This window comes from Corvus cornix, chromosome 5 (assembly GCF_000738735.6).
Source record: "Corvus cornix cornix isolate S_Up_H32 chromosome 5, ASM73873v5, whole genome shotgun sequence".
Lineage (NCBI taxonomy): Eukaryota > Metazoa > Chordata > Aves > Passeriformes > Corvidae > Corvus > Corvus cornix.
The window spans coordinates 58328444-58340688 of NC_046335.1; the positions used below are offsets into that span (position 1 = coordinate 58328444).

The 12245-nt window shown below is 44.9% G+C and overlaps 1 protein-coding gene across 1 annotated transcript; it reads right to left on the reverse strand.

Moving 5' to 3' along the window:
• Positions 1-3186: 3186 nt before the first annotated feature.
• Positions 3187-11394, reverse strand: LOC104697619 (acyl-CoA (8-3)-desaturase-like). Its single transcript, XM_010412577.3, is given in 13 exon segments — positions 3187-3761; positions 4043-4168; positions 4849-4928; positions 5193-5289; positions 5931-6028; positions 6314-6390; positions 7074-7134; positions 7982-8110; positions 8267-8368; positions 8754-8951; positions 9687-9797; positions 11211-11309; positions 11311-11394. Coding segments are annotated over 13 exon segments (1299 nt in total). The 5' UTR covers positions 11380-11394; the 3' UTR covers positions 3187-3709.
• Between the last annotated feature and the right edge of the window lie 851 nt (positions 11395-12245).

Consider the following 12245-nt stretch of genomic DNA (forward strand, 5'->3'; position numbering starts at 1 on the left):
TCTTATCTCTTGCTGATAGCAAATTACATGAAGGTCTGCAGTGCATGGTAAAGCCTGACCTTTGCCCCCCAGGTAATGCTGCAGAGCTCAGTCTGAACTGATGTTTGGGATCAAAGTTGTGTGCCCGTGACACAGGTCATGGCATGCACTGGTGGACTTGAGCATAACCTTGACTCTGACATCGAGGATCAAACCTCAGCAGTTGCCTAAGGCCATTTTGGACAGAACTGGGAAAAGAAGTAAGGCTCTATTTTGATTATTGTAAATGAATTTAAGGCAGTTTTGCCAGGTTTGTGACATTCAGGATGATGCCAGCTGGGATGGATCAGTAGGATGAAGAAGATTCCCAAAAAAAGCCCTATGTTTGCAAAAGGTTGTGAAGTGGTGCCTTGTTCCACAGCCTGGGAAAGCAAATCAAGGCTGAACGATGAGGCAGTGGTATAAAAATAACAAGTGAAGTATTTGATAGTTCACTGTTAACGATGACACTTTTCCAGCCTGGATTGCTGAGCAGAGCCTGTGTGGTTTAATTGGCTGATGAAAGCTTAGCCTTGGTCACACTGAAATTCCACCTGACATCAAACTCCAACCCCAGAGCAGCTGGAAATCTCCCTGCACTGCAGGCCCTCAGGAGCTGGGCTGAAATTTGTTCTCAGATCACACAATGAAGCTTGATAAACTGATAGTTGTACTTTTTTAATGAAAAAGATGTATTTTTACATCCTGCTACCCAAAGTAGGTGGATAGAGGTGGTCAGGGAAGACAATGTCTTCATAATTTCTTATAAACCTCAGAACTGCTCACCTTGATCTTAATTCATTTCATTCAAATCAGTTCAAGATTCTGAAAGGCTTTTTGCGTAGTTGTAGTCAAAGCTGGATCCAGTGATTCTGTGATTCAAATACCGTGAATCTCCAATGGACTGAGTCAGAAGGAAATCTTCATTTCCTGTTTCATAGCACGTGATAAACCACAGAAATCCTTTATATAGATCTGCTGTGTCTTAATTTCAGTGTTTATCCTTTGCTTGTTTCTCTCAAGTTCCCCATTTTTAAACTTTCACCAGGATTGGGAACTTTGTTATTTTTTTATTGGTTGGTTGGGTTGTTTTTTTTCCAGTGCAATAAATCCTTGTCCCTGTAATCATTGATTACACAGAAGTGGATTCACCTTCCTACAAACAAATAGCTGGGAACCCAAACTATTGTGTGATTCTCTTTCCACACTCAGGAATCTTTGACCTAGTGCTTGTTTGTTGTAAGGTTTATTGAGGAAGGAGGGGGAGGGCAGGTACTGGTTGCAGACAAAGTTGCAGTTGCAGCACTCCCGAAGCAGAATGGAAACACAGGATTCCTACGTAATCACTGCTCCGGTGTTGTCTACACGGTCTCAACAACACTCTCGACTTTGTGGAGGGAAGCTGGAAAACCAGCAATGAAGAAATCTCATTCTCCCTGCTTCACTTGTTGTGTATGTGCAGAGTCCAAGGTGCTTTAGCCACTTAGGAAAAGTACTAAAGGATTTTACTGGAAAAATACTTCCCTTTGAATTTAAACTTTCAGTAGTATTTCCAGTGGGAACTGTCTTCCGTGAACCTCTGATTCCAAGACACCGCTGTAAGAAAAGAAGGGAATTTTGCCCTTCAGAGCCACAGGAATCAAGCCTGCATTTCAGAGTAAGCCTGTTAATATTTTGTATTGTTTTCATCATTGTTCACATTTAAGGAAGATACTCTACTGCTGATGCTAATTTTCCTTTCACTCTGTTTTCATGAACCATTACTTTTTTGCAGGAGTGGTTTTCTGGGGTTTTTGGAGTTTTTTAAAATTTGTTTATGCTTACCTGTTGGGTTATATTACTAATTTGTACGTGTTTCCTTCTTTGGGCCTCTCAGTGATACCTGCTTTGTAAAATCTCATCCAGCTATTCAATATTTTCCTGAGGGAGTACTGGCAGCCTTTCATCTGAGGCTGAAACTGATAAGATTGGTCAAAGATACCCAGGGAAAACTTGGCAACTGCTCCTGTTTGCTCTGGCATTGATCCATATATTGCTTAGGCTTTATTCCATATTTATCCATATTTATCTTAGTCTTGCTCAATCCTGTTGCACACCTTTCCTTGTTGGAGCACTGCTGGGTCCACAAACAACTGAAACATTCACAGCTCTCTTTTTAAATTGCATTTTGACTTGCAGGGGTCCTGAACTAGGAGCCCAGTGATGTCTAAGGTCCAAAAATCAAATTATGATCTTCAAAATCAGGTCTTTCATCTACCCAATAAATCACTTTCAAAGACTGCTTAAGGTAATTTTTAAAAGGTTTTTTTAAAGTAGTAGAAATGTGCCTATGAATAACTGATACTGTTGTGACTCCTGCTTTATTTCTTCATTCTCCCACAGAATTTTTGGGAATTGCTTCTTTTACTCCCATGGGTCAGGAATTGTACTTTGTGGTGTTAACCTCTAAACATAATTGCACTTTTTCCAAGGCAGGAAAAATGGTGTAATAGCAAATCTCTGCCTTGTTCTGGCTGACTGTGCAGAGTTAAAGGTTTTTATATAATTCAGCCAGTCATTGCATAAGTAGTACAAAGTCCCTTTGTTACATCATCAGAGGCTTTTTTGTATCTTTTTACCTTTTGAGATTTCTATTTATTAACCTTGAATTACTGTAAAAAGTGGTGGTAACTACTGCTATTCAGATGAATGTTGTTGTTCCCACAGTCCCCTTTCCAAAAGCTGGTCTTTTATTTCAGGGTCTGAGTATGTACTCACCGTAGTACTCACTTGAGAAAAAGAACAGGCTTTCTTACTAATTAATGGAAAGATATTGTCTCCTCTCAAAGGTGATTCAAAGTACCTGGACCAGCCTCTTTCTCTGACTCACCTTCTGCCCAGCACAGCCAAAATCTGATCTAATCCTGGCTTAGCTGCAAAAGCAACTTTTGGATTTGACCAAATGTCTGTAGGTGATTTATTTTACTTTTGGTTTACCTTTCTGTAGTATAATCTTAGTCCTGTGTAGGTGGGGAATGCACATGGAGTGTACACATATCTCAGTCCAACGCAAAGTACAAAAAAACCCCAAAAACCAGATAAATTTTGAAGAGAGCAGTGGGCTTGAGCTGGTTTCAACCCATGTATTTCTTGGCCTTGTGATGATAAGGATGCTCTAGAGAACAGTAATGAAAACACATTTATGTTTTTATTCACTGCATGTTGCATTTGCTACAGTCTTAAGTGTGGTTTAAGCACATTGCTGGAACACCATGTTAATCCAAAATCCTTTGCAGTTTCAAGTTCAAGTAAGCAAACACTGTATCAAGCATTAAACTCTCCACATGAGGAAAACCAAAAAAAAACCATAGTCAGAGGACTCTGACATGAGGTTAAGTGTGTGCAGCTGCACCAGTCCATGATCTGACTTGAGCCCATGCCCAGACTCAGAAATGCTCAGACTCAGTCAGCAAAGGGCTCCTCCCTCTTCTAACAATTTCACCTTCTGCTTGCCCTGCCTACTCTACATACCCAAACCAGAACCCCAGGAAAAACCAGAAGAAAAATTCAGGCAGCTTCATGCCTGCTGGAATTGTATCCCTCAGTCCTTACTCACTTTCTCCTGCCAGAGAGTCCCTTGTGGTCCCTGCCCCTCAGCTTGCTGGGAATGCAGTCGTGCCAGGCTGTGAATGGTAGCACCGAGCCTTGTCCTTTATTTGTGCAGGTAGGCATCGAGCCAGAGCTCTCCCCAGTTCTTCAGGGAGCTGGGAGAGAGAAGAAAGAGAGGACACATCGCAGGGCTGCTCAGGGGAGTGTTGCTGGGGACAAGGGAATGGGGTTTTCTCCATGCTCATTTCCCAGAATCCCAGAATAAGCTGAGTTGGGAGAGACCCACAAGGATTGAGTCCAGCTCAGCCCTGCACAGCACCATCCCCAAGAGTCACCATGTGTCCAAGAGGGTAAAAGGAGAGCAAGACATCTCTTGCTCTTGAGATTCCAGTTTCTCCTGCATTTTGGAGGGGGGAGGGGGAGTATTTTGACTCACTGCACGATGTCTGCGAAGGCCGTGAGCAGAGGCTTGCACTGGTACTCAAGGCCGTGCTTGGCACACAGGGACTTCACCAGAGGGGCCACCTTCCAGTAGTTGTGCCGTGGCATTGTAGGGAAAAGGCTGTGAACAGGAGACAGGCAAGCTTTGTAAGAAATCCTTGTCATTAATACTTCCCAGGAATCACCCAGCTCACAATGAGAAGGGTCTGGAGCTGTTCCCAGCTCTTCTTTCCCCCTGCGGTGCTTTTAGCACAAGGAACTCGTAGGAATTCCCTGCTTTCCCCCTCTGTTCTTTTCCACAGTTTGTCTCCAAATTAAATGATGCTTATGGAAGAAACTACTTTCTCCTCCCTCCCTTTTTTTCCCAGAAGAAGCCATCTCCATGGCACAGAGAAAGAGATGAGCTCATCCTTGCATATCTCACTCCACAGAGTAACAGCATAAATAATCAGCAGAGGTGGCTTTAAACTCCTGTGGCAGACTAAAACCAGGTGCTTTAACCAGGACATTTCCACTGATCCTTAAAACCTACTATTTGGGATTGATCCTCTTGCTGTCCTTGCATGGATCCCTACCCATGTTCCATTTTCTCTCATCATCCTGCAGATCCAGTGATAGTTTTGAATTACATGATTCTCTTTAAGGGTTTCAATTTTTAAAGACAAACTCATCTGTGCCCCACAACTATTTGTAGAATTCAGAGCAAAAAAAGAATAGGGAAGGAAAAAAAAAAAAAAAGAGAGAAGGAAGAATATTTTAAGAGGAGGGGAAACAAAATTCACTCTTGAGGTGAGTACTCACTGATGCTCAATCTGGAAGTTGAGGTGCCCAGTGAACCAGTCATTGAACAGCGACTGCTCCACATTGCAGGTTGCCTGGAGCTAAAGGAGGGGAGAGGAAAGCACAGTCAGAGACAGATCCAAGCATGTTTAGGAACCAGAGCTGGACCTGGATTTGATTCTGGATTGCCCATGAGTGTGTCACTGCTGTCCTTCTTTACCTTTTCCATGACTGAATCCATCACCCTGTTAACCTTCACTTCCCAGCCCCCAACAGATTTCACCCTTAACGCAACACGAGACTTCCTTATGGTTAAAATTTGTACCTGTATGGCCACAATTCTTAAGAGTGGAAAAATGTTTTACCTGCGTAGACATCCAGTCCAAATTCTTGTCATAGTCGATATCCATTGGGATATGGTTCATCTGTGAGACCCAGACAAACCAGCTGCTCTCCAGCATCCTGTGCAATGAGATGAGACAATTCAGTACTGGGTGAGCAGGTCAGGGAAGAGCCATTGAAATAACAGCAGAGCCAGACTAAGAGACATGGCTGAACACTAGCCTTGCTAAGCCAGCACCTGGAAGGACTTCCAAACCCTGGAAGTTTCGCACTTCCTTATGAAACTCACGATTATTTCATGTGTTTTGTTATAACACTGACTGGTGCTCAGCTTGTTGTACCTGTAGCCAAGGCCCAAACTGGTAAGAATCAGTGAAGTGATCCAAATGGAGAATGTGCTGTCCATTCAAGCCATCGATGCTGGATAATGCCTGGCCATTTGCAAGCCTAGGCTAAGCTGTTTTGGTTAAATGTTCTCTTTAAGTAGCAGCAGATCCAGCACCCAAAGCACTGAATGTTATGTAAGGTAGATACTTTGGCAATTTGGTCAGCACTCAGTGAAATCTCTTTGCTGCCACAGCCAATGGGGCAACATAAAACTTGTACTGGCAATTGAACAAAAGAATTTATGAATTAAAAAGCAGGCAAAAAATGAGGTGGTAAAGGAGAATGTGGAAATATAAATGTAGAGAAAGGCAGGCAGGTACAGAGGGAAAGAATGCAGGGAGGAAAGGCTGGACAACCTTCTAAAGAGACATCACCTGAATATAAAATAATATGCCAGGAGACTCTTTGTTTCTAATAATGATCCGTAAGTATAAAAGAATCGGATGTAGAAGGTCAGCATCCAGGCCAGGTCCTACCAAAACCAGAGATAACAAGAAAAGCAGGTCATTATAAACTACATTTGCTTAAGTTGCTTTTTAAGTTTCATAGTATAGGTATAAGAGAACAATCTACATTCAGCTTTGACAGTTTCTTTCCTGAATGGAATCATCTAGAGCAATCCAACACAAGCCAATGATACTTTCTCACAGCTTGCTGTGAGAGGTGAATCGGAGCATTGCTGCCCAGCAAGGAGGTGGCTCCATGCTCAGAAGGAAGGTTGAAAGTCCCTTTTGGTCACACAAATAGCAGAACTTACCACCCAGTACTTCTTTGTGTAGGCAATGTAGAACGTGTGGCAGTGGAAGTAGGTGGGGAACAGGAGCGGAGGAAGAGCTGGAAAGAAAAATTCATCATCACTGGTGACATCACGGACTGAGTGACAACATCAGCCTGGAAGGGAAGGGTCCTGAACTGCTGCTCCGTGTGGAGAATATTCCAGGTTAGGATGTTGTATTAGTGCCTTCAAACCTTTCTAGGGCTGTCCATTAATCTGAGAGTTCTTACAAACCTCAGATTTCATTTTAGGCTCTTGACTGAGGAACAGCCTCAAATGATTATTTTGAGAAGTGGCTTCCACAGCCCAAAGCCTATCTGGCTCCTTAGTCCTCTGTTCAAAGCAGGACAACAACAGGAATGAGTATGAAATCCCTTTTCTATCAGCGATTTGGGGTTGAAGAACTCAAACTCAACCCTCCAAAAGGACATCTCTCTTGCACTTTAAACAACCCCAAGAAACCAAATCAAACCAAGAAAACCCCAAACCCTCAGACTTTGATACCACTGAAAGATGTGGTATGACATCATAACCAGAGCCACTGTGGAGGATGTGGGAGATCTGGAATAGGATGGGTCAGGTCTTCAACTCTTCCAAAAAATCTGGTTGTTATTATTATGGCTTTTTATTGTGTTCTTTGACTCAGGCACCTTTGTTTTTCTCAAGTTCTACGAGTCAAAAGCAGAATCTCCAAGCCCCTTTAGCACCTCTGAGGGAAAGGCAGGAAAATGGAGATACTCACTGATGAAGAAGTATTTGTGTTGGTGGTTGTAGGGCATGTATTTTTTCTTTTTGATCCCAAGCTGTGAAAAAAAAAAACAGAAAAAAAAAAAAGAGTGGAGACTAAGCAATTTGCACAGGTAACTTGCTCTTTTCCATTTATTTTCCTGAGGGGCTCTTGTTGCACGCTTCCCACAACCCTCATTCCTTGTGTCATGAATCATTTTGTGAAGAATTAGATATATCAAGGCTAAGTTATATTAGTGGTCAGAAATACGTATTTTCTCCCATTTTTTTCTTCTTATTTCTTCTCTGATTCTCTCAACTTGAACGGCAGTTCCACAATGGCATGGAGAAAAATATTTTACTGCTGTAGCTGCTGTGATGGGTCTCAAGAACTGATGGGATCTACAGCAAAAGGGGTTCAGCACTTTTATGTTGTCACTCCTGGAAGTGTCCAAGCAGGACAAACTGGGAATATCCTACATGCTCCAACAAATTCTGCCCAACTGGAGCTCCAGGAACAGCCCTGGGTTATTCAGTCCTGCTGTTCCTGTCACAGCAAACTCTCCCAGAAGACATGGACACACCAAAGCCACCCCTCTGACTGAGCCTCAGACATTAATAATAAAACAATAATTCCAGGCCGAGTGCAGCCATGCCTTACACTGACGTTTACAAGTTATCTAATGATCATTAATTACTGAGTTGTTGTTCTAGGTCATTAGATTTCTCCAGCCATTAATGTGCTGGTGGATTTTCCACTCTATATACAATGCCCTTACATCATGTCTAATCTATTTACATCAACGTGTCAGCTGTTCAATATTCAATTCTTAAAGGGACTTAACTGAACTGTGGAGAAATAAATCTCTTCACAGAAAATGCCATCACACCTTAGTTTTAGACTTTCCACACCCACACACTGACCTCCACGGAGAATTTCTTCCCCAAAGTGAAGAGGAAAGGGTGCATATCAATGTCAGGGTCCTTGTGGAAGCAGTTGGGTTTGGCGTGGTGCTGGGAGTGCAGGAGAGTCCACCACTTGGCCGAAGCCCCCTGTTCAAGGGAAGAACAAAGCACAAAAAGCACTTTCAGATCTAGAATCCCCTCAGTTCCTGACCCTAATCCTTCCCACTGTGCTACACATGCTCCAGAGAGTCTTCAGAACACACATTTTTACAGGAAAACCCTCCAAAGTTTTCAGGGACTCACAATCAAATGGCACATCACAAACTTGTGCAGCAAGTGGTTCCACTTGGTCTTCCTGAATACTGAGAGGTGTCCTAAATCATGTTGTAACCAGGAAGCCTGGACCTGGAAGAGGAGAAAGAAAACTTTGGGAGGGGAGAAAAACCAGGAGTTGAGGCCAGGATGGTGCCACATTCATCCTTTGCTTTGAAATATCAAGATTTGATTCTCAGACACTGCTCCAAAGTCACCAGCAGAAAGGGATTGTGAAATCCTGACACTCTCAAGGCTTCCCCCAGAATATATCTTGCTGAAAACAATCCCAAACTAAGTTTAGTGTGAGCTCCCCACGTGCAGAATTTCTTCTTGGTAGTCAGATAGCGGCTGTGTTTTTATGGCAAAGTGAAACTGTGCCAAGTGAGGAAACAAAGGACAAGGAACTGCTTGTGTGTGTTGTGTGTGTGTGTGTGTGTGTAGGATGCAAGTCCATGTCATGGAATTCATTGCTCACCTGGGAAATGGTCAGTACCAGCAGGGAGAAAACGAAGGGCAGTAAGGATGTCCCAAAGTAGAAGAGGATGAGCCAAGCAGCTATATCCAAGAGCAGGATGTGAGCCAGGAGCAGGAAGAAGAAGAGTTGGTTTGGCTCCAGGAGTCCCATTCTCTCCACTGTGGCATGCAATTCCCGGAAGTCTTTCACCAGCGTTTCCTGGGGGAAGCACCAGGGTTACAATTCTCTGGTTTAAGAGGGCACCATTGCAGCCTCATAACCCAAAAACCATTTTAATGGCGGGGAGAAAGAGCAAAGGATCTGGCTAAAAGGGCAAGAGCTGGGTTTAATAAACATCATCATTGCTCTGCTACAGCTTTTTGCTGAGGAGCCAGAAGCAGCCATCACAATGTCTGCATCCCAATCCCTAAAACAAATCCTCGGTGCTTCTTCCATCAAACCCTTGGCAGGCAGCAGAGGGCTCAGCTGGAAGTTGTGTCTAGTGGAAGTTGTACTTTGTGTGCATGAACTTCCCATGCCACCTTGTGGTAGGTCTTTGGATGAAATGATTCCTTATATTTGTCTTCACTTTTCCCTTCCCAGGATTAACAGGGGAGGGTTAAATGCACCTACAGCTGAAGGAGAATATTTATTCTCCAAGACTATTCCTTTTCCTTTTGGTTAGCCCTTCCTCAAAGCAAGAGAAAGAAGCAGTGATAACTCTGCTATTTTGTTGCTGTGATAATAAAAATTCGTCCTCAGGAATCTCATTCTCAACCACATAATGTGGATTTAGGCTCATATTCATGCATTGTTTCTAAGCAGGAGCACAAAAAAATGTGAGGAAGCTGGATCCCCTTGCTCCAAGAGCTGTGCTGATAGAGAAGAACAAGGTGTAATCTCAGAGTATTTCCCTTTAATCTCCTTTGATCTGATTTGTGAGGACAGACTTACATTTTTAGTGGGCTCAACGCTGGGTTGGTCTGGTGCCAGCTCCCCGATCTGCAGTGGCTTCAAGTACGTGCTCACCAGCACCTTGTTGACATGGAATGCCACAAACGCATCCTGCAAAGGCACAGGAGTAAAGGAAAACATATCCAAATTTTGTTTAAAACATTTTTTTTTTGAAAAAAATTTAAAATTACCCTTTAAATCACTCCATTCCTGGAAGTGTCCAAGGCCAGGCTGAAGCAACCTGGTCTAGTGGAAGGTGTCCTTTGTGAGAGAACACCACAACAAAAAGCAGCACCAAAAGGACTCCCACAGTTTCATGCAGTGTCACCCTTACTAAAATGGTGGCATTAATCATACTTGTTTTTTTCATTCTTCAGGTTTCTTTGCTCACTGAGAGCCTTCTGTGCTTCTCATCCTCTCCTGAGTTGCTACCTTTCATGGGTCTATGCTTTTGGTTAAAAACCTTCCAGTTCAATTAAGACAATTTCTTAATTTTTCGTAATATACATCCAAAAGACTAAGCAATGGACGTAATGCAAGATGGACAGACACAAAAGTGGCTCAAGGCCTGCAGGGCTTAATGATGGAACCAACCTACAGGGAGCGGCTCAGATCCCAGAAACAAAATACCTGGTTCATCCATTGTCTGGGATTTTCCAGCCTGCTAAAATGAAAGAAATCTGGCAGTAGTAACTCGAGAAATGAGTGATGGAAATTACAGAATGCCAAGTTCAATTAATACACAATTTGAAATTTAAACTTGATAGACTGAAAATTATTTTGATTTCCACGATCCTCAAATATCCCTTACATATGGAAAAACTTACTGCAGCTCCCAGTAACTGCACAAGCAAGACCAGGAGATAAGAGGAATCCTGCAGACTTAAGAATCACAGAATGGTTTGGGTTGGAAGGAACTTTTAAAGCTCATTTTGTCCAACCCCCCTGAAACCAGCGGAGACATCTTCAACTACATCAGGTTGCTCCATCCAACCTGGCCTTGAGTGTGTCCAGGGATGGGGCATCTCTAGGTGACCTGTGCCAGCGTTTCACCACCCTCATCACCTAAACTTTCTTCTTTATATCCAATTTAAATCGACCTGAGTTTAAAGCTATTCTTTATCACTTTATCCTGTCTCTCCAGGCCCTTGTCCAAAGTCCCTCTCCAGCTCTCCTGGGGACCTTTAGGTACTGGAAGGAGGTCTGGGGTCCTCCTGGAGGCTTCTCTCCCCTGGGCTGAACACTCCCAGCTAGCAGAGGTGCTCCAGCCCTCTGAGCATCTCCATGTGCTCCTCTGGCCTGGCTCCAGCTGTTGCTCTGATTTAGCTGGAGCAACCGTTCCGATCCCGTTCCCGCCGGCGCATCTCCTCATTTGCCCTTTTCCATGCCATGGGGATGGCGAGGCTCGCACGGAGCGGTGACACTTCGCTCCCTCGACCCCGTCCCATACCCCGATTCCCACCGAGGTCGCTCCCAAGTCCCCTCCTCGGCGCATCCCGGCTCCCGCATTCCCGCTCCGCTCACCGTGGCGTCCTGCCCCGGCGTGGCTGACGAGGAGCCGGGCCCCCCCGGGTGTCTCCGGCAGAAGTGGCTGATGTCGTACACCTTCCTGTGGATCACCAGGCCAGCGCTCCTGCGGCGCCGGCCCCCGCCCGCTCCGCTGCCGATCTCCTCCCAGGTTGAAGCGCCGCATCCCCGCCGCAGGGGCCCTGTCCTTGTCCCCATCCCTGTCCCCATCCCCGCACCTCCCCGCCACCTCCCGGCGGTGCCATCCTGCCCTCCTCCCTCCCCGTTGCTCCAGCCCCGCATCCCGCTCCCGCCGTGGCATTTAAGGGAGGGCCCGCCCTGGCTCCGGTCCCCGCCTCCTCCACCAGCTCCAGCTCCTCGGGGTTTGGTTTTCCCCCCCAAAAAATTGCCCCTTTGCTGCCCCGGTTCTGCATCCCCCGGACCCAAAGCCCCGCAGTACCCGCAGGTGTGGGGTTCCTGACTGCTTAGGGGGGTTCTCAGCAAGTTCATCCCGTTCCCAAGACAGGCTCAGACAGGGAAAACTTCCCTTAAAACACTCCTCTGATTAACCAGAAAAAAATAGTATCACTCTGCACCTTCGCTTTTGAAGTCCACGAACCCCCTGGATGAAACATGAATTAAGCACATGCTTATGCCCTGCTGAAAACAACCCGACAAGTGAACCACACCAATCTCCAGAAAACTCTGTATTGTATCTAGCACCTGATGAAACCCCATAATTCTTTATGTCCAGTTTTCCAGCACTCACAACGAGCAGGGAGCTCCCACAGAGCCCGTGGCAGGAATTATCCTCAAAGCTCTGCCCTGGGCGCTTCTGTTACCACCTGGGATAAACCTGGGATGGCACACATGGAATGTTGTCCCATGTTCTAATGGCAGGTTGTGAAACTGCTCTTTCTTTCCCTCCCACTGACCCCTTCGTGTCTGTAAAATTATTAATTAGACTTGAGGGCTCCAGGAAATGAGCATTAATTGCAGAACAACACTTGGTGCCACTTTTCCTTTCCCTCTGAACAGTCACAGCATCCACAC